General features: G+C 47.6%; 8 protein-coding genes across 8 annotated transcripts; 4 read left to right on the top strand and 4 right to left on the bottom strand.

Annotated features, from left to right (window-relative positions):
- Positions 1–1,380: 1,380 nt before the first annotated feature.
- N7506_003270 (uncharacterized protein) lies at positions 1,381–2,003 on the bottom strand (the record flags this gene model as incomplete). The annotated part of the gene is made up of 2 exons (XM_056952565.1): positions 1,381–1,790; positions 1,841–2,003. The coding sequence occupies 2 exons, from the start codon at positions 2,001–2,003 to the stop codon at positions 1,381–1,383; spliced, it is 573 nt and encodes a 190-aa protein (XP_056814257.1).
- Positions 2,004–2,635: 632 nt separating this feature from the next.
- On the bottom strand, positions 2,636–4,217 carry N7506_003269 (cation diffusion facilitator family transporter; the record flags this gene model as incomplete). The annotated part of the gene is made up of 9 exons (XM_056952564.1): positions 2,636–2,941; positions 3,009–3,088; positions 3,143–3,377; positions 3,434–3,534; positions 3,585–3,708; positions 3,735–3,869; positions 3,892–3,966; positions 4,015–4,064; positions 4,130–4,217. The coding sequence occupies 9 exons, from the start codon at positions 4,215–4,217 to the stop codon at positions 2,636–2,638; spliced, it is 1,194 nt and encodes a 397-aa protein (XP_056814256.1).
- A 4,696-nt stretch (positions 4,218–8,913) lies between these two features.
- Positions 8,914–9,825, top strand: N7506_003268 (Copper fist DNA binding domain protein; the record flags this gene model as incomplete). Its single annotated transcript, XM_056952563.1, has 1 exon — positions 8,914–9,825. One exon carries the CDS (start codon positions 8,914–8,916, stop codon positions 9,823–9,825), a length of 912 nt encoding a protein of 303 aa, XP_056814255.1.
- Positions 9,826–10,531: 706 nt separating this feature from the next.
- N7506_003267 (uncharacterized protein) lies at positions 10,532–13,146 on the top strand (the record flags this gene model as incomplete). The annotated part of the gene is made up of 9 exons (XM_056952562.1): positions 10,532–10,646; positions 10,701–10,832; positions 10,908–10,960; positions 11,020–11,895; positions 11,941–12,084; positions 12,137–12,487; positions 12,564–12,733; positions 12,810–12,870; positions 12,940–13,146. The coding sequence occupies 9 exons, from the start codon at positions 10,532–10,534 to the stop codon at positions 13,144–13,146; spliced, it is 2,109 nt and encodes a 702-aa protein (XP_056814254.1).
- Positions 13,147–14,124: 978 nt separating this feature from the next.
- N7506_003266 (sodium:calcium antiporter) lies at positions 14,125–15,253 on the bottom strand (the record flags this gene model as incomplete). Its single annotated transcript, XM_056952561.1, has 2 exons — positions 14,125–15,036; positions 15,092–15,253. 2 exons carry the CDS (start codon positions 15,251–15,253, stop codon positions 14,125–14,127), a joined length of 1,074 nt encoding a protein of 357 aa, XP_056814253.1.
- A 1,843-nt stretch (positions 15,254–17,096) lies between these two features.
- On the top strand, positions 17,097–17,837 carry N7506_003265 (zinc finger BED domain-containing protein; the record flags this gene model as incomplete). Its single annotated transcript, XM_056952560.1, has 2 exons — positions 17,097–17,720; positions 17,781–17,837. 2 exons carry the CDS (start codon positions 17,097–17,099, stop codon positions 17,835–17,837), a joined length of 681 nt encoding a protein of 226 aa, XP_056814252.1.
- A 984-nt stretch (positions 17,838–18,821) lies between these two features.
- On the bottom strand, positions 18,822–20,605 carry N7506_003264 (uncharacterized protein; the record flags this gene model as incomplete). The annotated part of the gene is made up of 5 exons (XM_056952559.1): positions 18,822–19,378; positions 19,429–19,875; positions 19,924–19,992; positions 20,040–20,280; positions 20,333–20,605. The coding sequence occupies 5 exons, from the start codon at positions 20,603–20,605 to the stop codon at positions 18,822–18,824; spliced, it is 1,587 nt and encodes a 528-aa protein (XP_056814251.1).
- Positions 20,606–22,959: 2,354 nt separating this feature from the next.
- On the top strand, positions 22,960–24,493 carry N7506_003263 (purple acid phosphatase family protein; the record flags this gene model as incomplete). The annotated part of the gene is made up of 2 exons (XM_056952558.1): positions 22,960–23,089; positions 23,133–24,493. The coding sequence occupies 2 exons, from the start codon at positions 22,960–22,962 to the stop codon at positions 24,491–24,493; spliced, it is 1,491 nt and encodes a 496-aa protein (XP_056814250.1).
- Positions 24,494–24,839: the final 346 nt, after the last annotated feature.

Raw genomic sequence — 24,839 nt, 5'->3', positions numbered from 1 at the left:
TAAACCCCTCCATACATTACATATGTAGATTCAAGAGATGCCTCTCGGGTGGTAAATCGTCCTGAGATGTTTCTCTTGCAAGTACGTAGCTCATGTTTGTGCAAAAATGACAAGTCGGACTTCGTATTTCTATACAAGATTCAGGACGAAGTACATATATGTTCTTACGACTCCTAAAGGGGTGACGATCGGCTCGCCTTCTTGATCTCAGAATTCAGGGAGGTCTAAATCGGTGCCAGATAATATCTGATCCCAGATTCCATGCTCCCAGGCATGCTATTGATTGCTTAACCAACGCTCCCAGGGTACCACCTCTCATTTGTCAGGGATATACATGAAGTATACAGGATGTTTGGAGAAATGATCTGCGGGACCCACATGGTGTATATGGGTTCCCCTGAATGCGAGGAAGCTACCTTTCTTTTGCTTCCTCGCGCTACGTCTTGTATCTAGAGTCAACGATAGCCTTCTTTAATATTGATTACTCATCTACGGATACGTGAGACCCTCACAGCTAGTGCGAAAGGCCCTGGGAACGACGGTTCACGGTCCCAGGAGCTTCAACTACCGCTCCTAGGAGAGCACATTCCCACACAAAACTTAGCTCTCTTAAGTGCTAATTGGGCTTAATGAAGGTCGCTATAGAAAACCCCCTGCGGCACTTTTTTGAGGGCCAGGAACGGAGCTGTCCTTCCAGGGATGTACATGGGGCATACACACTAAGTGGAGGACACTGAACCTTGATTGTACTGGCCTCCTCAGTTGCACCTCTGTTATTTTCCAATAAGGCGCCTCTGGATATGGTATGATTCGTTCCACCAAAATTTCGGCAAGGGATACTCGCAGTAATCTCGAGCCCATCCCTCAAAGCTTTATGTTTGAATTCGACGATCGAGGTCGAAAGGTGGCGCTGGCCGTCATGGGATGAGCTCGCCTATACTGATCAACGTCCTCGGAATCAACGTCCGCTCTGAGGAATGTTTAAAGCTCGTTGAACGATAACTCGCCGATTGCAAGACCTGGAAAAGCCCCCAAATAGATTGATTTTATTGGGACCCCAAAAAACTAGCCCAAATTCGTGCCAAGGCTACGAGAAACAAGCATACAGCAAGCATATCTTCTGCATCCGCTGATGAAAAGCCGAACCAATTGGTTAACTCCAACATAGGCTCGGCAGATGGTTTCTGGAGCTAAAATCTACGTGCTATGTGGTAGCCCAAGTTCAGTTGGTGTCTTTTCATGGTATTGGAGCTACTTAGTGTCTCTTGGTACGTTTTAGCCCGAGGTGCTTTGATTTCTGTCAAATATGTTTGATGTTAAACCATGTCCCCCATTTCAATCCTCTGTAGCTGTGCTAGGCTTGCGCTCCAGCACTTAGGATTACCCGCCGTGGCCGCCCTCATAACCACCGTGGCCGCCCCTGTAGCTTTCCTGTCCTCCTTGGTACCCGCCGTGGCCACCGCCCTCATAACCACCGTGGCCGCCTCTGTAGCTTTCCTGTCCTCCTTGGTACCCGCCGTGGCCACCGCCCTCATAACCACCGTGGCCGCCTCTGTAGCTTTCCTGTCCTCCTTGGTACCCGCCGTGGCCACCTCTCTCATAACCACCGTGGCCGCCTCTGTAGCTTTCCTGTCCTCCTTGGTACCCGCCGTGGCCACCGCCCTCATAACCACCGTGGCCGCCTCTGTAGCTTTCCTGTCCTCCTTGGTACCCGCCGTGGCCACCGCCCTCATAACCACCGTGGCCGCCTCTGTAGCTTTCCTGTCCTCCTTGGTACCCGCCGTGGCCACCTGCGAATCATGTTAGCTAGGCGCAGTGGACGAGACGTCACGAAACTGACCGGCATCAGATTGTGGTTGACTCTGATAATCTTGAGGGTGCTTCTGCCCGGTCACGGCATCAGTGATCTTGTGTTGGATGCCAGAAAATGATGACTGTTGCGAGCCTGACGTCGTCTTTTGGCCGGATAATTGGTTCGTGAGTTTGCCTAAAAGGTTCGACATTGTAAAATAAATGAGAAATATTGCAAATGAAATTTTTATGAGAGAGAATTGGGGTTTGTAGGGGATGCCTTAGCGGCTTTATGGCTGACGTGACTCATTCTACCTCATGGAAAGAGGGGAAGCAATGTGGCTGAGCCAACATACTAAACCCTTTCAGTTTTCAGTGCCTTGTTTTACTTCGGCCGCGCGGCACCCTATCTTCATACTCATGTAGTGAACCTTCGTGGCTAGAATTTTGGTAGGCATCTCGAGAAATCAATTTCGAAATCGGGTTTTACCTAGCTTTATTTCTATTTGTTACCATATTTAGATGTATGTGTTTGATGTGTGATTTTTTGCGAAGTTAGGTGAAGTAGCTGGGCTTTGCATCTGAGACACTTCTGGTTCTGTCGGATGAACACGTTGATGTTAGAACTTTCCCAAGCCCGGGGTAATGCATGTCAATCTGCGGTCTTCATTCTTGAACTCAAATTCACCGCTTATTTTAAGGATTCTCCACGTCCATCCTTTCCAAGTTCTTAATCGATTTAACCACCGCCTTCCACATATTGGAAAAGCGCAAATGACCTTTGGGCCCCCGGCCCCACGCCGCCGAGTTCTTCTGCTAAAGCGGCTGATGCCTGGGCCGACACCTATCCACAGCAGGTCAGACTTTCGCACAGATTTCCACAGGTTATCTGGCAGGACGAGGCGGCATTGGACCTCTTCCGAAGGTTCTCATGCCTCGACGGCTCGTTAAGAATATTACTTGGTGCAAGCTCTGGCTGCAACGTGGTCGAGTGAATGCCATAAGCATGGAAGCATTCGTTAATCACATTTGCTAGATGGACGAAGCTAGACACCGAATGCTCCTTGACAACCACGTGGGCTGACGCAAGCGCTTTTTGCTGGTTCAAGCCCCAAACATGTAGTTCGTGTACCGATTCTATTCCAGGGATCTGTTCTCCCGTCAGACAAATTCTTGTTCTTGAACAAAAGGGCCGTAGGAATCCGGATCAGACTAACCTTTTCCAAGTCATGCTTTATGTCTCTTAGGTCAACCCCAGGGGGTACACTTTCAAGAAGAATGGAGCCAGATCTTTTGACTTTTGATAAAAATGCGCATTAGTTTTGTCAATGGAAGACTTTTCTTGGCTCACCTAGGGGAATTGATGATATGAGGATCATCACCGCGATTCCCATGCTGACTCCAGGATCTGCGTAGTATTTCCCGTCGTAGTGGGCCAACCAGATGACCAAGGCGGAAATAATGACACCTACATTGTTAATGGCATCGCCAATAACGTGAAGAAGCACCCCTAACATGCCAAGATCATACCCAGCATTGTTCCGTGGACTCGCTTGGTGTCGATGCTCTTGGTGAGGAGTAAGAGGCTGCCCCAATGTCAGAGTTATTTATAATGATTTCCACGATCTCAAGAGATACTCACCGTATCTGTACCAAGTGAAGATTCTGCTCTATCCTCGCCGCCTTCATTTATCGTGGACTCTTCGTAGTGCGTGTGGTCCTTTTCGTGGTCATGGGCATGCTCTTCAATAGGATGTTAGAAAGGGCCACTCAAAGCAATGGGATCAGCCAACCATGTAGAAATGTGGCGCTTATGATGTTGAGCGCTAGGCCAACGCATCCGATGATGAGGATGAGCTTTGGTTTCTCGACGCCTGGAAGACGAATATGAGTAAGGGGTTCGGGTGTTGCAAAGGACTATTTCCCATACGCTGGAGAGATACAAATCTTTCGATAGACTGTAAGAAGATGCTGACCCCTAACACGAGGAGAAAAACGCCGTTGAAAAATGCCCCTAGTAGTTGTGCTCGTTGCCAACCAAAGGATAATTCTTTGGGAGACTCATCCCGTGCCGATATCTATTCGTTCTAAGTAAGTGACTTCCGAAACTCGGAACTTATTTTGTATTACCTTGACAGCAGCATACGCCACAACAAAGCCGACGAGGTCATTCAGCTGTAGTGGTCAGGGCCGGGTTTGTCTCAGGGCGGATCTCAGACTCACATAATGGAATGCATCGGCAACAAGCGCGAGGGAGCGTGTGTAGAATCCGACTGTATATCAGGCAAGAGTTGAACATCAATTTCGATGAAATGAAGAGCAGACCCGGGCTACGTACCACTAATCTCAGCGATGAAAAAGGAAAACGATATGCAAATAACAAGCAGAAGCCGACGCTCACGGTTCAGCTTTGCTTCGGACGTCATATTTGCGTGGTTTCACTGAAATAGTAGTGTGCTGACTAGGAGTAGCGAAATAAGAGAGTTGGAGAAAAGAAATGGGGAGAAATCCCATCCCGCCCGTCTCCTGGGAACCAAGCAGGACTAAATGTCACCGCACGTGATGTTCACTACCTTCACCTTGCGGAGCGAGGCAGACCAATCATCGCATTTGCCGGTCGAAGCAGCCAAAGGCCAGTCCGCCACCACCCACGAGCTCGCTATTGTATTTTCTTCTTTGGTCTCCAGCCGGCGCGCACCTCGGTATCCGTCTGACCTTCGTGTCGTGTGAGGGTGCCCATGGTGACAGGTATACCTTTTTCGTGGCAACACGCAGGAACTAGACATGCAGTACGAATGGACACGGCCCACGACATAAGACGGACTGCGTAATTGTGTTTCGGGTATAGCCAACTTCTTGCAGAAGCGAGACATTGAAAGGGGGATAGACTTTTTGGAAAAGCCTTCTCAAACTCAAAGACGCTGACCCGTGGTCTGTTTGGGAAATACTTGCGGTGAGACTTCGTATCACAAAGTAAATGGACCAGTCTGGCTGCCGATCCAACGAAACACGCAAATATTGTTAGCGGGCCCCACATATTACACACGCGAGGCAGGCACAAGAGAATGACGGATGCGGGTAGCGGCCGCCAACGCCGAAACGGTTTGACTCCTCATTCAGCCAACACTTGGGGTCCGCGAGAGGTTCAGAAGATGGATGGATAAATAGTATCCGTGGGCTGGTAAATCAAGAGACCAAGAGGCGTAATCTTGGCGGCATTTCAAGTGCATGCATGACTGAGGCTGGAAGGGTCCAGATCGTATTGCGTGCATGTCATGTAACATCAGGGTAAAACTGGGTAGCTAATATCGAATGAAAGATCATTTTGGATGTATCGGATGAATATCTCGATGTATTGAGTGGGTTTGAGTATTTCGGACGATGAAAATTGTAAGCAACCAAAATGATATGTGAAGAATAGAAATTGTCAAGCTGATCAGGGCATGGGTGCTCGCGACTAATATGTGTAATAATTCCAGGTACCTTGGTGGTTAGCGCCAGGCTTGGCTTAATTTTTCGTTTCTGGGGCGAATAGATTTCTTCCCTAGCCGTGCCAAGCCCACCAACACGCTAACCGGTGTTGGGATTGGCACGGCTAGTCAGAGTAAGCCCGCTTTCACGGAACCCCGCGTGATCACTGATGGCTCAAACATTTTTCGCTCGCTGCACGCTGACTCAGTTTAGCAGGAAAAGGCCTTCCACTAGGATACTCGTAAACCGGGGCCTTGACTCTCTCTACCTACACTCTTCGATTGATTCTCCAACCATAGTGCCAAGACTCACTAGTCTATAACTGGACTAGCCTCAAAATATCGATATTCCTGTTTCAAATCATTCCTGTAATTTACTTTGATAAAATTACGAACCTATACACACTCGTACTTTATTACTATTCGTGGCTGAGTCTCAATGTATTTAGCAGCGGGAGACGCGGCGATCAGGAAGAACGAAAGCCTCCGCTATAATACCGCTGCCGCGTCGGTCCAAGCGATTGCGGGCTCAATGATTTGAGGGGTTGGGTATTAGTTTTGTCTTTGCCTTTGATAATCATCTCAAATGTTTCTGTTGGGTATTAATATAGTAGTACTGATCCTATCTCAAATTTTTCCGGTGCTTGGCTATAATCGAACTTCTTATCGGTTAGATGCCCAGGACAAGCCCCGTGCCATGTCAATTTTTCTGCCATATTCCCCAGGGCTCTAATCCAAGCCCTCCTCCCAACCCTCGCACCTTGGTTGGCTTATGTCAGTTGTGCCCGTTCAATGTGACGTTCTCTCTCTGCCACCTTTTTAGTTCTCAAGAATTAAATAGACCTAGTATGATTCGATCAGGAGGTAGGTAGTGCGAAGAGCCATTTCATGTGACTTGTGGCCTATCGCACGTATCCTGGGACCTGTATGCTCTTTGGTAGCCCCCGCGAGCAAATAAAAGAAATAAACCCCAAGCTGATCTAACGTACTTCGACTGAGAGACAGACACACAGCTAACATAATTTCAAAGCATATTATGGACCCCTTTTAATAATCAAGACCTTAAACATCGGTGGACGATTCCTCGGCATATTGGGCAAATTGCCTGCCTTTCAAACCAGCTTTGGAGACAGCCAAAATGAAATACATGTCCACAAGGAAGCCTTTTTGTTCGAGACATCTGTTCATGGCGCGTGGCTTGTGTATATCCCGGTTTCGCTCTCTCGTTGGTCGAACTAAGTCCTTCCGCAGCGTAGACTTGCTCCCACGGCCACATACCCTCATAACAGATAACACACTTTGCCTCGGCTATCTCTTCAGCGGTAGCATCGGAATATCGTTCATTGATTTCTCGAAGAGCCCTTTGATAGTTAAAAAAATCACGTAAGCGCGTTATGAGCGAGAGGGAAGTGGCAAATATATGGCTAGTGATAATAGGACGATTATAGGAGGCAAGGCAGACAAGAAGGTAGGCTAGGCTGATAGATAATGCTGCGCACTCTACAAACTTATTAGCAAGGCCAAATTCTGAAATGTAGTTGATCGGTTATTTGAATGTGGCAATTATGTTTACGTACCTGCTGTCACATCCAGAGAAAAATTCCATCGCCTTTTGTCCTTTCGTTCTTCGGTTGCAATGTCTGGACAACCACCGTTATTTTCAGTCGACATATCCGTGTCTGTTGATGTGCCAATTCCGCCCGTGATCGCTATCCGTGTGCCCTGCGTTGATTGTAAGGGATTTCTCGTGGAAGCCTCCCTAAGTAGCCAAAAAAAGGACAGCGTTGTTGACACAGCCGATACCGACAAGATTGCATGTTCGAATCCAAACATAGTAACAATCTTTGCATCGGTGGCACGCTGTGTGGCGTGGAACATGCGACACGACATGAAGATCTCGAAAGTTAGAGATAATAAGACTGCAATTAACACGCAGATATAGGTGCGCGTTCGTGTGTTTCGTTCTTGACGGAGCGACTCAACCCTCCACTCTCCTATCCATACCCACATCCTCCCCGCTAGTAGTGCGGTAAACAATAATAGCATTTCCACGTCGATGTCAATGTCGAGGATAATCACTGTCATAATGGACTCTAGAGTAGCTGGAACAAACCTTGCATATAGCTCTTCACTTTCTGCAGGATCTAAGGGGCCGTATAGGAGGCAGTGAAGCCCGAAAATAATAAGAGAGCCGCATAGCAGGAGGGTATTAACGGCGATCTGTCGACCATTAGAATTATACTTTTCACTGCACCACAGAGAGCTGGACCAGAAATTCTGTATAAGTTGGCGGATAACCGGCAGCTTGGAAATCTAGGACCCGAGGGTAAAATGATGATGGCATTGCTGTGTGAGGTTGAAGTATCAAACGTTGGTATGATAAGTCCTTAACAGTCAAATTGTATAGACGCGGAGGGAGAGCAGGACGCCTGGTATTCTCAATTAGATTAATAATGTCTCAAGATTTCAGATCGTTATTATACCCCAATGTCAGTGGCAACAGTTGCGGGATTTGTGCGTACTTAGCTCCTCTCGAGTCTTCGGAAATGTTTAAACCCGATTTTACGCGCCTTGTGAGCTTGCTGAACTTTATTGCTTCTGTCCGCGTTTCTTGGGCGCTCAACCCTGGTTAGGTATTGAGTACAATAAAATCTAGTCATCATAAAAATGGGTCTGTGCTTTAGGTACCGGTGGTGTAATCATCTTGCCTCGCAAAAGTCATGCCCACCGAAAATAAACCAGGTGTCACAACCTGGGATCTCCCTAAGCTAGCTACCTAGTCATGGGTTAATCTTGGGCTTTTATCACGCAAGGAGCTCAAACAAGTGTGATCGAGGCCATATATAATTTAGTAGAAGATGCAAAATAGCAAGCATTATAGCTCGTTGTAAGTCTGGAGATAGTGCGTGCCCCATGTCCATGCCTCCCGGTCCCATTCTTCTACCGCCACACCATTGGCTGGCCGCTGGTGTCTCCACCGGTTGACTCGTCAGCCGCCGATGACCTCCGTCCACCCTGAAAACCATACAAATCGACGTTTTGTCTTTTCCATTCCACTGCTTTATAAATTCTCTATTTTACTGTCTATATTGTTAAATCCTATGACTACTTTGTTCCTCTTTCTGCGCTTTTGCATGTTCGGATATTGTCCCAGTGACTGCGGCGATGCTGATTCAAGGAGAGAAGTGGGCGTGCAGGGCCTGTGTACGAGGTCATCGTGCAAACAGCTGCCAGCACAGCGGTATGTCATTCTCGGCTTCGGCTTGCCGACCACTGTTTATGGTCTATGGCTGACGTGAGGCAGATAATCCCCTGCTGCATATCAAAAAGAAAGGGCGCCCAGTCTCACAGTGCGCGCATTGCCGGGGCCTTCGAAAGTCTCGATCAACTCATGTCAAATGTGAATGTGGTGATAAAGAAAAGGCGCACAGTGAGGGGGACTGCTATGCGACGGGGAAACAAGTTTCTATCTGTGAGCAACGAATTGGGGAACCCCGGTGTAGATTGAATTCTAACCCAAGGAACAGTAGATCACCACCAACGTTGCTGCTGCTCTCATGGCCAACCTTGCAAGTGTGCCTCAAAGAAAGACTATCATCACGATAACGTACCCCAGGACATACCCCAGGACGTACCCCAGGCCTGTGTCTCCATGTCACAACCGACGATAACGGAGCTGCGTAAGCCTCGGCTCACTCCAATTCAGTCTGAAAGAACCCTGGCGATATCAAAGGCCGACCACGACAATCCTGCACACAAGCGTAATGATATGGCCCCCAACGGTGAAATATCCAACATCAATTCCCGGACTCACATCAGCCACTCGCCTTCATACGTGGCTTGTCGCTCGCTGGACCATCTGCTTCTGTCGGAACAAAATGTGTCCGTCAACGACGAGATTTCGGCGCACATCGAGGGTATCTCTGGAACTCAGAGTACTCCCCGCGTTAACTTCGAGAATGACTTCATACATATGGCTTCAGTACAGCCTCTCGACCAGAGCAACAATCCGAATTCCCCACCAAACATGGATCCAAGTTCCATATTTAGTACCGCGAGCCTTTCGCAGACTGAATATTTGCCCTTCAGAGGGCAACCAAACAAGCGGTTCGACAACCAATTCGACCGCTATCTTGCGGTCTCACAGGAACATGATGCACTTCTGCACCCCGCGATTCGGAGTGCTCCTTGGATGGATTGGCCCACCTTCAATGAGTCTGGTGCAAAATCCTACTCAACTTCCTATAGTCAGCCTCTATCGAATGCGAGCTTTTTTGACCCCTATTTCGGCTTTCCTGATCTCGCCCCCTTTTCGGACGATATCCCGAAAGTAGATGAATTTTTGCCATTTCTCACCATTGATGGTGCACCCAATAACGACGCCTACGGATTGGCCAGCCGTAGTGACGACTCCGAATCAGATCCGAGTCACATCACTCTTTTTTCCGACGGTGATACGACCCACGTGCAGCCTCTAGCAACGAGCAATCTGAAGTCCGTCGACATTGATAAAATTCCGAATCTGGCAGGAACCGATGCTAATGCCTTTCAAAGGCAGCTGTAGACTGCACAAGAAAGTTGAGAAACGGGAAGGAAATGTGCAGAGTATCTATCAAATAAATCCTCTATTCGGGAGAGCGTTATTTTAGGAGACATCTAGGTTATTGCGACGCAGATTAGTCGATGCAACCGTGACACTGGCATTTCAGTCATTGTTGTACCCTCTCAACAAAAGGAAGAGGAATTCCATACCTTTAAATCAGTCAGGCCAGTTTGGCACAAATGGATATACATAGCCAATATGCACGCAGACATAGGTCCGCCTTCAGGAAGTTAAGAATGGTTTTTACGCGCCTTGTGAGCTTTCTTGGGCGCTTAATCATAGAAGAGGTCTGTGCTTTAGGTAACGTTTATGTAATCATCTTGCCTCGCAAGTCATGGGTCCAGAAGATCTTTGACGGTCGTAATTACGATGTCATTATTCTGGCAATCGTCATATCTACATCGTCGCCAATGTCCTTCAGGACCCCACGATCACCCGGTTAATAAGTGTTACGAATGCAGATGACCCTGCCAGGATGGTTGGTTACTTGATTGGTTACCAAGTTACCTTCCCGACCTGGAGGAGTAGCGCCAAGGTTACGCTAAAACCCGCGAAAACCACTCATCTAAAAAGGGATCAACTGAGGCCTTAAAAAGGGATCATGCGAGAGATTGTTATCATTCTCTCTATAAGCTCCGCATATCACACACCAGTCGCCAATATCGAGATGTCGGTTCTTACATTCCAAGTCTGGCTCGCGTTCTTTCTTTTAAGCACGCGGCATGTTCAGGCGACACTGCGCACGTATCATTTTACACTACATAGTGCCCAGCGCAGTCCAGGTATGTCGAAAACATTATCTCCCGGGGTCACAAGCTGACGTCTTCCGCGAAAAGATGGCTTTCCCCGAGAGGTCTATCTCATCAACGGGCAACAGCCTGGGCCAATGATTGATGTTGAAGAGGGGGATGACTTAGAAGTTTTCGTTCAAAACGAGTTGCCGGTGGAAACCACCATCCACTGGCATGGTTAGTAGATATAGTCCATTCCAGCGCTCAAAGCAGCATTTCCTCCAAGCTTTTTACTGATAGATTCTGCAACAGGCCTTTTACAGCGCGGATCACCCGAAATGGATGGTGTCCCAGGTGTTACACAGGTGAGTCTATTCCAGTTGCTACCAAATCCGCGAAATGGATGACCAACACACGAGAGCAGTATCCTATACCACCAGGAGGTAATTTTACGTACCAGTTCTCTGTGGGAAATGAATACGGCTTCTTCTGGTACCATTCTCATTTCCGCGCTTATTATAATGATGCCATACGAGGGCCCTTGTTGATCCGCCCGTCATCTTCACGTCGCCGACCGTTTGAGGATCTCGCCTCTAACGGAGACGAGCGGGACGCCATGTTGGAAGCTGAGCGCAATGCTACCTCAGTGCTTCTGAACGACTGGACACATGAGCTCTCGGACACCATATACGCACGATATTTTGAAACTGGGGCCTTCCCGCATTGCGTTGATAGCATACTTGCGAATGGGCTTGGCAGGGTAGAATGTCTGCCTGAATATATCCTTGACGCTGGACCTGGTCTGGGCCTGGAAACAGCGGCTACCAGTGGGGTGGCTACTACTACACCCGCTTCCATGTCGAGTTCAGTGGGTATGGATATGTCTGGAATGATGAACAGGATGATGGATAGTATGCCTGATACGATGTCCATGGAAGATCAGTCGTCCATGCCAATCATGAGTCTCACTGAGTCCTCTAACCCCACGATGGCTACGACGGATATGGTAAGTATGGCCGGTTCTACGGGCATGGCTCAGCCCATGAAGTCACTCGGCCCTCGTGGATGCACTCCACCCATGATGTTCCGAAATGGATACAACATGAGCTCTCTGCCATCAGAAACTTGTGTGAACACGACGGCTCGCCAACTGAAAATCCCTGCAAAGAGCTCGCAGGGATGGCTTGCGCTCAACCTCGTCAATTCTGGAGCGGTCAGCGCTATCAGGGTATCCCTCGACGCTCATTCAATGTTGGTGTATGCTGCGGATGGTCTTTATGTAACCCCACAAGAAGTTAAAGTAAGCTAAAAAGCCTGCTTGCCGACCTTGTGCTGATTGCCATAGGTCCTACCAATCGCCATTGGTCAGCGATATTCCGTCATGATCAAGCTTGATCAACCCGAAGCGAGCTACTACCTTCGGTTCGCTACTTACCCAAGTGGAGATATGCAGCAGGTTCTTGAAGGCCAAGCCATAGTATCCTACATTGTAAGCAGGCAATCGCCTTAGTCCATCTTATATACGCACTAACCTACTACAGTCAGATGCGAAATTCACAGCTACTGCAGACGTTTCCTTCGATTCCACGTCCAGTTGGATGTTCACGAATGGCTCGGCCAAACATAGGAACACTGAACTCGTTGAAAGCAAGCTGTCCCCTTTCGAAGGTAACAAACCACCACCTAAAGCCGCAGATGTTACTCGCCTGTTCGAGATTAATCAAACGGATATTGTAACCTGGGTTGTGGACCGGTATCCGTACTCCGAACCCAAAATCCCAATCATATATGGCAATGTATCCGATGCTTGGCAGGCAAACACGACGCTCCACATGCCATCGAACTCAACGGTTGATATCGTGATGAGCGTTGCGAATGGCTCGATGGACGCTGTATGTATTTCATTTCATGGCTCTTGCGCCGCGTCAAATTCTGTCGATACCTTATCAAAGCTGATGTGTTCTCCAGATGGGTCACCCAATGCATCTCCACGGCCACAAGTTCTGGGTACTAGGCTCAGGGACTGGGACTTTCCCGTATCGATCCCTCACTGATGCTCCATCTTCTGTAATCAACCTTGAAAACCCGCCCTATCGGGACACTACAGATCTGCCACCGTCAGGATGGTTAGCAGTTCGGTAAGTCGACTCACATTGAAAGGAATACTTTTTTTGGGGAAGGTATCGCGCCGTTCAGTTACTGACGTTGACGTAGTTACATCACAGATAACCCCGGAGCATGGCTTCTTCATTGCCATTTTCAGTGGCACATTGTGGTAAGCTTGATTTGCCCCTCCATTATTCTACCTTGACCAGGGAACTTGGTCGCTGATCACTTCATCTAGAGTGGAATGGCGTTGGTGTTAGTTGAAGGGCAGGACCAGCTCCCAGGCTTGGTCGGATCTGCACCTCCCAACACATCCAAGACGAACCCAAGCCAGAATTCTTCAATTTCATCGCCAAGCAGGACAGGCAGTGCTTGGGTCAACAACCTCAATATGCCAGGAATCGTTACTGGTCTAATCTTGGTTATCATGAGTGTGCTAATGTAATATACACGGCGCCTTGTGATAAGTGTATATTTGAAAAGTGAAGCAAATTCTCGCTGGTCCTGATGTGGCTTTGTATCTACTCATTTGATTCCACAAATACACACCGGTCGATCGCATGTTTTCCGATACATAACCACTTTATGTACTGCCATATTTCTAAAAGATATCTCATTCACTTCTAACACTGAAAGTGATACCTAACAGCATGCTATGACAATGCATTAGTCAAGCCAACTGTCAGGCACTATACAGCACATGGTGGATTGCTTGATAGCGGGGCATGTTGGCGGGAAAAGTCTCAAGCTCGACTGAGTAAATTTCGGTGAATTCGTGCTGCTACTAATGGTCAGCGCGAGCTTTGGATATATTCGAAGGCTAAAGAACGCCTGCCGTTGTATGAAAAAGCGACTGATCCGTGGCATTTCGGCGGCAAGTTGTGAGAGAAATGTGCGTTTTTTACCATCTGTGGGGCGCTTTTACGAGCCGCTAACGAAGCGATGGCTAGACTGTAAAAGCCCAGACATGGAGGGCCGCCTGCTCTGGCCACTAGCTGGCCATTGCTGTCAACTGCGGCTACAACCCAGCTCTTATGACATAATTTTTGGTTAGCTGATTTCCAGGAACAGTATTACACTGGTAACGCGCGCTTCGCACGCTGTGGCCCTGAAACGGAACAGGCTGAACGAAAGGTTAAACTTGTATTTTCGATTAGGGGTCAGAGGATGCACGTGTGGTGTTTGTCTGCATAAGCCAATCAATGCAATGGCTACACTAGGTAGTACAGTGCGGGGTAAGGTGCGATTGATCGATTGATTCGGTGAACGTGGACGGCTTTACCCTATCATAAATTTGGTGATGGACTGTCATCCGGAAAATCAATCACATCAAGACGGGGACCCACACTGTTTAATGCTGTAAATACATAAACAATCTGAGACTATAAAAAAAAAAAGCATTAAAGATCAGGGGTGCCATTGTTCATCGTTTGTACACCGTGAACTCAAGGATCAAGAACACTATATATGCAGCGAGAAGCACTAGACCAGCAATCCGACTAGCTCCAAAAAAGACGACCGTTGCAAAGCATAACGCGGACATCCAGACTATCACTAGGTCAAAAAGGACAAATGTATCCGACTGATCGACGGGACCTCCTGCAACGGCAACAACACCGACGCAGAGCGTGAGCAGGAATATGTTACTCCCTGCTGTGGTCGCAACAACAATCCCTCCTTGTCCGCGCAAGCCGCTAAGTACAGAAATTAACTTTTCCGGTAGGGTTGTAGCAAAGGCAATTACTGTCAGGCCAAAGACGGTGCCCGACAGCTGGAGGGAATCAGCGATGGCACCTGCGCTGTGGGCGAGAATATATCCCGATAAAGAGAGTGCAAGCAGACCAAAGAAGAGTTGCAAGACATGTTGATAAAGTGGCTGTGGGAGATTTCTGTTTTCCTCTTGTGGTGGATTCGTATTTGGTAAGAGAGGAGAGCTCTCTGGAGCTGACGACCAGCCGGCTCGGCCTATTGGTCGCTCCTCACCAATCCTGGGTACTACTTCGTCGCTGTCACTGTCCGACATCTCAGGCGGTTCAGTTATACCCTTATAAATTGAATAACCAATGGAAATGATATAGAGGGCGAACATAGCGATCAGGATCCCACCGGTAACTCGATTTAGTTGGTCGAAGAACGCTAAGGCCACAAAGAGGGTGGTGACGGAAAGCAGGAGTGGGGAATATATCTTTGCACTCCTATCAAATTCCATCCCACCCGGATGACATAGAAGACCCAGCGAAAAGGCACCGAGTATGTTGGAAATTGCAGATCCCATAATGTTGCCCAGGGCAAGGGGGCTACGATGTTGTAGGATTGCGGCAACAACTACAGCGAGCTTGAGGCACTACATCAGTATGAATATAAAAGAGTAAGGGGAATGAAGACAGCACCTCTTCATATTCGGCTCCAGCTGTCAAGAGAGCAATAAGAGTCGGCGAAATGCCTAACCGCCGTCCCACGATAACAGTATGGTCAAGGAATTTGTCTGCCCCATAGTCAAGGACGAAGACCCCTGCAATAAACGTTGCGGCGTTGAAGCAGAGGGTATCCATGTTGACGCTAATATATACAAGGGCAAAAGTGCCAGAGTGCTAGTGTAGGTTTCTGTAGCTGCCTAGCGGACAAGGTCGATAGGTCATTGATTTCGATCGGTCACATGACCGTTCTCCACTAACGACTCGGAAAGCCGGCCGGGATGCTATTAAACCTACCCTGGTAGACTGGCTCTTGTAAAGCAACGCCACAGTGTAAAATAGACAGTGTGTAGACGTTTATCGCCGTTGACAACACAGAGGTATCCTGCGGCAAAACTGTGGTTTTGGGTATCATAGTCAAAACCACAACCGCAAGAAAACCGCACTAGCATAACTCTCGCCTCATTAACCGATTCCAGCCTATCAGGTGATACTTATACAGTTTTCCAAACTCTTTAACCTAATTTTGAAGATACGCCTCTTCTCATAAAACAGTACAACGCTAGACCTGGCTTTGAACCGCCCATAGGTTCCAAACTTTTTAACCTGGACCTAACCCTAACCTCAAGGAGGGTCGTTGAGGTTCAACCTCATGAACCTACATGAACCTGCATATGCATAATTTTTCGACGCTTTTCCTCTTTTGGCTGGATAAAAGCGATGATTCATCTCGGATTTTTGCAGCTGTTTTGTTGACCTGCCGGCATTCGTCTGACTACTCTGTCAACGTGGTGAATTTTGAAGAAATAATTTTTCAGAAGTAGACAGAAGGCATAGCCATTGATAAATTACAAGTAATATTCGATGATATCGACGAGGTAGGGGGTCAGTAGAGGTCATCGGTGAAATTGCATGTAAAGATGCAGATATATATATTGTGAACGCTGCGACCCATGTCTATCTTGACCAGCAAGTTGAGAATTTTCCTTTATTCTATTCTGTCGAACTGAGGGGTGGTATTCTACCACTAAGGACAGGGTTATTCATCAAGTACCCATTCTCTCTTTGTCTCTGTATGGTAAACGGGGTACGCTCGGCATACCAGCGTCGTAACACGCTAGGAACGACTCCTGAGATCTGATAACGCTTCAACAGCAAGATCCAGATAGAACAACAATCAATGCATCTCAATGGGACACCTCAATACTAGCACATACCAGTATCCGTCAATCCGACATATTCTCTTGGGAATTCAATTGCCGAAGTGTATCGCAAAACTCCATAATTCTGGCCTGGTTGTTGTCCCACGTGGATAAGCCAATAGGAATCGCCTCACGTGTCGATTACCCCTGATCGGCAGATGTTTACTATGCCTACGGCATAGTAAACCGGGTCCCAAGCATGTATTTAAAAGAGCTTTTTTCCAGGTTTTACCTAGATCGGACAAATTCACTTATTTGATTCTCACCCATACCTTTCCGTTCAGTAGATCAGGATAGCACCTTCATGCTGCATTATTCTAGCCTGCTAGTCTAATTCAACACAGCAGAACTATATGGTATCGAGAAAACCACTCAAATATAGATGAAATTTCCTCAATTTTATACAAAACAAATCGTTATACCTTTCTCTATGAATTTGTCTCGAAGGATTTGGGTTAAATTATCTACATCTGTCGTGAATCCAGTTCAAAGGTTCTCATTGTTAGACTTAGCCATTTAAACAAGACGATTTTCCTAATCCAAGTTTAACCTCCAGGTTCTGTGCATGTAAGTCAGGTTAAGTTCTAGGTTCTATACGGATATATGAGGTTAACTTTCAGGTTCTATGCGGGTAAGCGAGGTTCTCTTCTGAAATGATCCACCATAATAGCCAATCAGACACGGGTCAGCAGATATAAAAGACGATAGATCAATTCTAGTACGCAGAACAGGGTCAAACGGATCCCCCAAGAATATCGCGTATATATTCGAAAGAACAAATGAGTAAGTTCCTTATTCTCTTGCTCCTCAGTAATCATACCCTCTACTGGTTTACTAAATCTATTATGTCTCAGCCCTCCGGCGCCTACGCGTCGTCTAGCTTCGATACCACGGACGGGTTACCATTAGACGCGCTCAAATACCATCTCCCCGAAGATTACCTATCCCAGCGCGACAGCCAGAACCAACTACTATCCGAAAGCCAGCATGATTCAGTTCCAGACCTTCCAGACTATCCATCTCGCGTGGCATATCAGGCCCCAAGCACCCTACCGCGAATCAAGCCCGATCGGATTAACGAATTCATCGCCTGCACGCCAGAAATGACAGCGGAATTCGTTAAGTGGTGGCTTGATACTGGCTATGGCAAATCGAAGCGGATCAACCGGGACGGGAATCTAACAAACCGTCGAGCAGAGTGCTGGAAAGGATTTCAACAAGTTGCAAATGCCAAAGATGGCAAGCTAGGCGTTATGTGTAATAAGTGCCGCACAGTTCTTACGCATCCAGCTACAAATCATACTGGAACTTCATCGATGCAGAAACATCTCGATGGGCCAAGATGCCGAAGGCAGCTACCGAAGAAGGGTGCTAGTAGTATCCGACAACTACTTAGTGGCGCGGTATGTTCTAGAAGGTCTAAATCCTACATTGATACTAATGATAAACTCACTACCCTATAGGCCGAGAAAAGACCAGCGTCTATCTTTACACAAGAAGTATGGGAGCAGATGTGTTAGGATGAACCCCTGATGGCGTGCTGGTACGATATAGATACGAGTGAAGAATGTGAGATATGCCTGATATGAGTACGGTGATATTCAGACTAATCGCTGGTCCTCCTAAGAAGATCCAGCTCCTCCTTTTCTAGGAGATGTCTCTGTGCGTATGCAAGCAGATAAGCGAGGTGATGTATCAACAGGTGGTTTCGGTGGTGCGTAGGCACCTCCCCCGCATTCCCTATACCTCATTGTATGGTTGGCGTAACAAGATGCTTCTTGATCTAATCACTACATCGAATTTACCCTTTCTGTTTGTCGAGCATCAAAAATTCCGTGACTTCTTTTCCTTCGCACGGCTAGCACCCGAACCACCTAGCTTTCCGTCAAGAAAGGTGATTCGCGAACGCCTCCGGGGCTTCGTGCTACAGTATCAACAGGAGACTCTACAAATACTTCCACCTGGTGCAAAGCTATCACTCGCACTTGACTGTTGGACTTCACCATTTCAGGACGCGTTTATGGCTATCACAGGATACCTCCTAGACAAGGAATGGGAGTATCGCGAGGTCCTTCTTGGGTTTGAGCCACTTTCTGAAACTCATTCAGGCGTGAACCTTGTTAAAGTTGTTCTCCAGATTCTACAGAAGCATCAAATCACTGATCGTGTACTGGCGGTAACAACTGATAATGCGTCTAATAATAAGACGCTTATGACTGCGATTAATGATTCAATCCATGAACTACAGCTAAAGACGGATTCAACGATTATTCAAGTGCCCTGTCTTGCTCATGTCATGAAATAACTTGAAGCGCAAATTCGCACAATCCCATACCAGAAGACAAAGCCATAAAAACTTTATAAACTAGCTGCTTAGTCTATATCATTTTCCATTTATAGTGTACATTGCCCTTCCATGGAAATAATACCTCTTGCTTGAAGAATGAGTTACCAAATCCTCCCTAATATCATGCTTTGAACCACGGAGCTCCGAGAACCTATAATTATGCAGTTCCTTCTTTGTTCTTCAGTCGCTCCAGGCGTTCCAGCCGCCACCTGGCCCCCCGTCGCATCTCGATCATCAACAGTGGGGAAGTGCTAAGCGTGATACCAGCGAGCAGGACGAATGTCCACGTTGGGGTGAGGGCGTTGATGATGGGCTGAACCGCCGCAACACCTGCAGCACCGACTTCGCATCGTATCAGATTGTTGACGGCGGTCGCACTGGCACTGGCCCCTGGATAGAGGTCAATGATTAGAGCGCTGTTGATGGTGAATATGGCAGTGGCGCAGTAGGCAATAATATACTGCAAGATGATGGGAACGGCAACATGCGTTCGCAACGAGACTCCGTAGAGAGCAACAGAAACTATAAACAGCGCAGTAATCCACCAAGTGTTGCGCATGCGTGCATATTCGATAGGGAAGCCGGGGTGTGCCTTGGAAGTAATGCAAGTATCGATTGGGAGATTTTGTTTGCGGCAGTATTCGCGCTCTGTCCGCTTGTGGTTGTAATCCATGAGGTAGCCAATGGTGTATGAGCCGGACATACATCCAAAGCCTATGGAATGGTCAGAATGAGCTGTGTGAACTGCGAGGGATGCTGCTCACCATTTCCCAGGAAAGTGAGTCCAACCTCCATTGTAGCCATTTCATACGTAGACTCGAAGAGATCCGATGTCGAGGAGGTAACCATGGACCACACAGTGTACACGATGCTACCAAAGAACAGGGTAATGAAAACGTCCTTTTCGCCCAAGAAGGTGAAAGGGGCTAGAACTGTTCTGCAATTCACCTTAGCTTTCTTTCTAGGTGGGACTGCATTTTCCTGGGTTTCCCTTTGCCCGGTAATGTAGTAGATCAACGGCTTATGGAGGCCACGGAGAGGGACGGTGCCGTTGCCGGCGATGGTGCGAAGGGTTTCAGGAAGAAAGGATACAATGGAGAGGAGACTTAATCCAGATAAAATCACCAGAAACCAGAAAATTGACCGGAAACCCAGATACTGCGACAAGATACCACCGAAAACAGGGCCGACTCCCTGGCCCAACATACGGACTTTCGGCCTATCAGATTAGACAACAGACTAGGTCGGTGGCAACTTACCTCCACCAAAAATTCCAACAAGGCTACCTCTCTCCGCCGAGGTAGTAATATCACCAATAACGCCAGCCCCTGAAAATTCAGTTAATTACTGGGGTATAAGAACGGGTGAGCCATACCAATCGAGATAGTTGCTGAGCTGCCGACGGCTTGCAAGGCGCGAAAGGCCATCAGCTCGCCATAGTTCTGAGACACAGCCAGCGCAATGTTGGCTATAATATAAACAATAAATGTTCCAATAAAGACCACACGGCGGCCAGTCACATCCGAAATAGCACCCCAAAAACTTGGGGCAAGACCTTGAGCTATCATATACACCGTAACGGTCAGGGTCGTTAAGGACATGGAGACGCCGAGTTGCTATACCATAGTAAACATCGAGCACTTATCTCGCCACGTCGAACCAACTAACCTTCGATATTGTACCCAATGCAGGAAAATATATATTCGAAGACAGTGGTGAGAAAATAGCGGCGAGCGAGACAACGCAGACTATCTCCAGCTTGCGCGATCGATTAAAGACGTGGTATTGCGGTGGTGGTGCTTGGCTTTCGAGTTTGACGGTATCCAAATTTCGCGTTGCGGGTGACTTATCATCTTGCGGAGAGAGATAGGGACTCGAGTTGACGGAGTTGTCTGTGATATGAAGCTCCTTGAGCTTTTCTGTCGAGTTGAAGGATAACATCGTAGGATATTTTTATATTGAGAGAATTAAAGTCACGAAAAGATCAAAAGGGCATAGATACGAAGTGAAAAACTTTGGTTCCCCTGCTTCAACCCTATCTGAACAAAAGATGCGCCAGACCTGGCCCCTTTTGTATTCTGACGTTCAGCACTGTGACTCCTGGAAAGACACGTCGACAGCGCACGTCCAAAGAGAGCCACGTAGACCGGGCCCACTGTAGGATTGAACACGGAGAACCACTTGGGACCGACTTGACACGAGAGTGTGGCAAACACCTAACAAATCTGGCAAAGCCGATGTTGTTCAACTCGACAAATATGGATCAGGGTACACACAACGTGGCCCCCCCTAATTACCCGGGGCGGGCTTCGTCTGCAATATGTGTCTCAGCACCAAATGGCTGGCCTTTAACGTATGAAATGGAATTTCCTTCTCTCTAGAGGTCACTTGAATATACCTCTTATCCTCCGCAGCCGATGCTTACCATAGGGCAAGCAAATCCCTTTGTCCTACGACGGATTTGTTAAGGATTCCTCCCCTGCCTTGCGCACTCGTGCACTGCACCGCGTTTTTTATACAGAAGATCTGCAAGATGAAATAAAATAGAATAAAATGAGATAGCATATGATTAGACTCCAGCCTAGTGCTTAGAGGGTTTGAATAAGAATCCCTTGTAACTAGTCTAGACATCGAGAATATCGGGTCCCTTATTCGGTATCTTCGTCTCGCACTGTACCGATTTTCTGCAGTCTAGCTGCTGCATAATAAGTGCAGGCGAAATAACATGGCCAATAATAACTGCAAAGCCAAGGCTTGGCAACAGGACCACTTTCTAGAAAAGAGAGCTGTCAGGGCCTCATCGATCCACGTGCCGCATGATGGCAGCGATAAGCTAGACACGACAAGCAATTGCCAAGCTTTCATCATCACCTCGTCATGAAGATGGTGTTTCACGAGAACTACTAATAATTGAGTACGTATATCCTACATCCTTTTCAAATATGATTTGCAATTTAGAGGTGGATCCTAGCCCTTGCTTCTCCGGGAAACACCGATGCCCAGTAAGGGAGAAAGGGGGTGGGCACAAGCCCAAGCGTCTACGTGGAGCGGAAGGAATAAGGGCAAGATCGACGGTCGAACATCCTCTATGCTGCCAAGGCACAATGGTGTCAATTCTTGGTTGTTGATCAGGGCCTGATTAGATCCACTAGACACGGCTTCCCTGGTGAAAGGACGCCTCACCCATATTGCCCGTGCTTACATCGTTTTCCGGCTGTGTAAATCGCATGTACAATAGTGCACCCAGTCAGCAGCCTCCATTTCAAAACCTTGAAACGTGTACCAGGCTGCGCGAAAATCACGGCGAAGAATGCCGAGACTTCTTCATCATTCGCTGGTGATAGTCCATCGCATAGCCAAACTCTCGTCAGAATCTTTTTCGGGTACAACCTACAGACCTAAGGCTGATGCAGCTCACTCTTTGCGGTTAATTAAGTCACAACGATTCCGGTTTCTGTTCTTGCCAAGATCACTGCACACACACTAAGCTTTGCAGAACTTTTCACTCAGAATACGGTCGGCAAAGGGATTGCAGCATTTGGGTACGGGAAGTGGGAAGTAGCCGACAGCGACATTTGTTACACGTTGAGTGATAGCCATTTGCAGATTGGCCTGGGAATACGGTAAACCCTGATCGGGGTACGATATCTCCACCCGTGATCTTCAGTGGGTCTCGACCTGTGGCTCGTAGTGGGTACAAACCTCCGAGCAATGCGGATCTGATGCAGCCCGGCGTGGGATTGCTGAGCTTGACGAATTGACGTTCACTAACCAACCCATGGCCTGGTAAACAGACTTTGGCAAATAAAGGAATCCAACAATTCTCGCAGCAAAAATGCAGGGGCATACTTAATATGACAAGGCAACCACTCTAGGCACCTGTTCGCTATGACAAACGGCTCACATTTCCCAGGTTTGAGTGAAGGGCCCTACTTGACACCGGTGTGCTGTGTTGCTGAACCGATTGATGTAGCGCAGTGCATTCATTATCTTTTGAACCCACACTCAAAGATTACGACCCCTTCGAATAAGAACGCTATTAAAGAAGCCTAGCCAAAAGCCGAGACTGTTTCACGTAACGTATATCCATTATTAAAACAAGGCGAATATCAATTTAAATTTTAGTCGTGAGGTCATATCATCGTCACTAGAGCGGCGGAGAAGGGTAAGAGTTCCAACCTTGGCTAGCTCGCTGTCGAACTGAGAAAAAATCAAACCTCAATCGTTTAAATATTTCACCGTTTTAACTCGGCTAAAATATTGAGCTTTTAAAAAGCCTCAGGAAATTTCCGACAATGATCCGAGCTATCTTCAGGGATTTGTTAATATTGACGGCACCTGTTTTTGCCAGTATCAATTATCCGCCCATTCCGGAGGACTTGACAACACCATTCCAGGTGCGCTTGGCGGTCAATGGACGATATGGTAAGAAGTATCAGCCATCAAATGAACTTTGTTTGGAACCCAGCCATTGATAAAAACCGTTATAAAGCTGTCGCAGTTGGATGGAATACATATGAAGCATTAAACGAGAGCTGTGTGACATATGGTACCTCACCGGACAACTTGAGCTCTCGCTCATGCTCGTCCTCTTCGGTGACCTACAGCACTTCCCGTACCTGGTCTAACATGGTGGTGTTGAGCGGCTTGGACCCAGCGACCGCGTACTACTACAAAATCGTCTCGGCGAACTCGAGTGTGGAACCTTTCTTTAGCCCTCGGATTCCCGGAGACAAGACCCCATTTAGCATGAATGTCGTGTCAGACTTGGGTGTTTACGGCAAAGATGGGTTCACAGTTTCGAGAAGAGAAGCAATCCCCTACGTCCAGCCCGAGTTGAACCACACCACCATTGGCCGTCTTGCCAAAACACTAAATGACTACGAAGTCGTCATTCACCCGGGTGACTTCGCATACGCAGACGATTGGTACCTCAAGCTGCCAAGCGCACAAGAGGGTCAAATGACCTACCAGTCGATTCTAGAACAATTTTACGAGCAACTTGCACCAATCACTGGACATAAGATCTACATGGCCAGCCCAGGCAACCATGAAGCGGACTGCAGTGAGGTTCGGCGTCTCCTTAAACTTTGCCCCGAGGGCCAGGAGAACTTTACCGATTTCAAGCACCACTTTGGAAAAACGATGCCTCAACCATTCACATCGTCTTCATCCAACAAGTCCGCTCAGACCCAGTCTGACAAGGCGCGCAGCTTCGCGAGGCCACCTTTTTGGTATTCCTTTGAATATGGCATGGCGCATGTGGTGATGATTAACACTGAAACTGATTTCCCTAATGCACCGGACACTAAGCTGGAAAGTGGGCCATTTGGCAACAAAGGCGAACAGCTAGAATTTCTGGACGCCGATTTGTCCAGCGTGGACCGAGCAGTGACCCCATGGGTCATTGTAGCTGGCCACCGTCCGTGGTACAGCACCGACTCTGTGCATCGTTGTGAGTCATGCCAAGATGCGTTCGAAAACCTGTTGTACAAGTATGGTGTCGATCTAGCCGTATTTGGACATGTGCACAACTCACAGAGATTGCTGCCTGTTTTCAATGGGATTGCCGATCCACGCGGCATGCAAAATCCTAAAGCCCCTATGTATATTATTTGCGGTGGTGCCGGTAACATTGAGGGTTTGATTCCTATTGATGATAAGCCGTCTTACACCAAATTTGCTTACGCCGACGAGTACAGCTACAGCACGCTGAAGTTTCTGGATGACAAGCACCTCCAGATTGATTTCATTCGCTCGTCAAACGGCGACATTCTGGACTCCAGCACATTGTACAAAAGCCATTCCATTCCTTTTGTCACTCAGTAAAAATGGGGCTGCAGGTGCTTATGGGATATATTCCTTTGAATTGAAATTTTCAATGTATTTCAGTGCGGCTCTGGTCAAGTTTACCACAATTAAAGGATGGCCCTTCGAACCAATGAATTCTCGAAACCTTTTATGGGTTCCTACACTCGTTACATCGGGCAAAGTTATCCTTCTCAATAAAGCAACAAGCAGGTGAGTGCTTCAGGCCCACACCCTTGACTTAGCCTACCTAGATTTGTTTTATGGAAAACGGAATCCGACTAACAATATGTGAAGTGATAGCCTCAAACAAGACTCTGGACGAAATGGTATGCATTTTTTCAAGGGTGAATTCCACGGCTGCACT

This window comes from Penicillium brevicompactum (assembly GCF_028827555.1).
Source record: "Penicillium brevicompactum strain IBT 35665 chromosome Unknown utg000002l_segment0_segment0, whole genome shotgun sequence".
NCBI classification, from domain to species: Eukaryota; Fungi; Ascomycota; class Eurotiomycetes; order Eurotiales; family Aspergillaceae; genus Penicillium; species Penicillium brevicompactum.
Note: the sequence above shows the minus strand (reverse complement) of the source record. Positions and strands in the feature narration are given on the sequence as shown.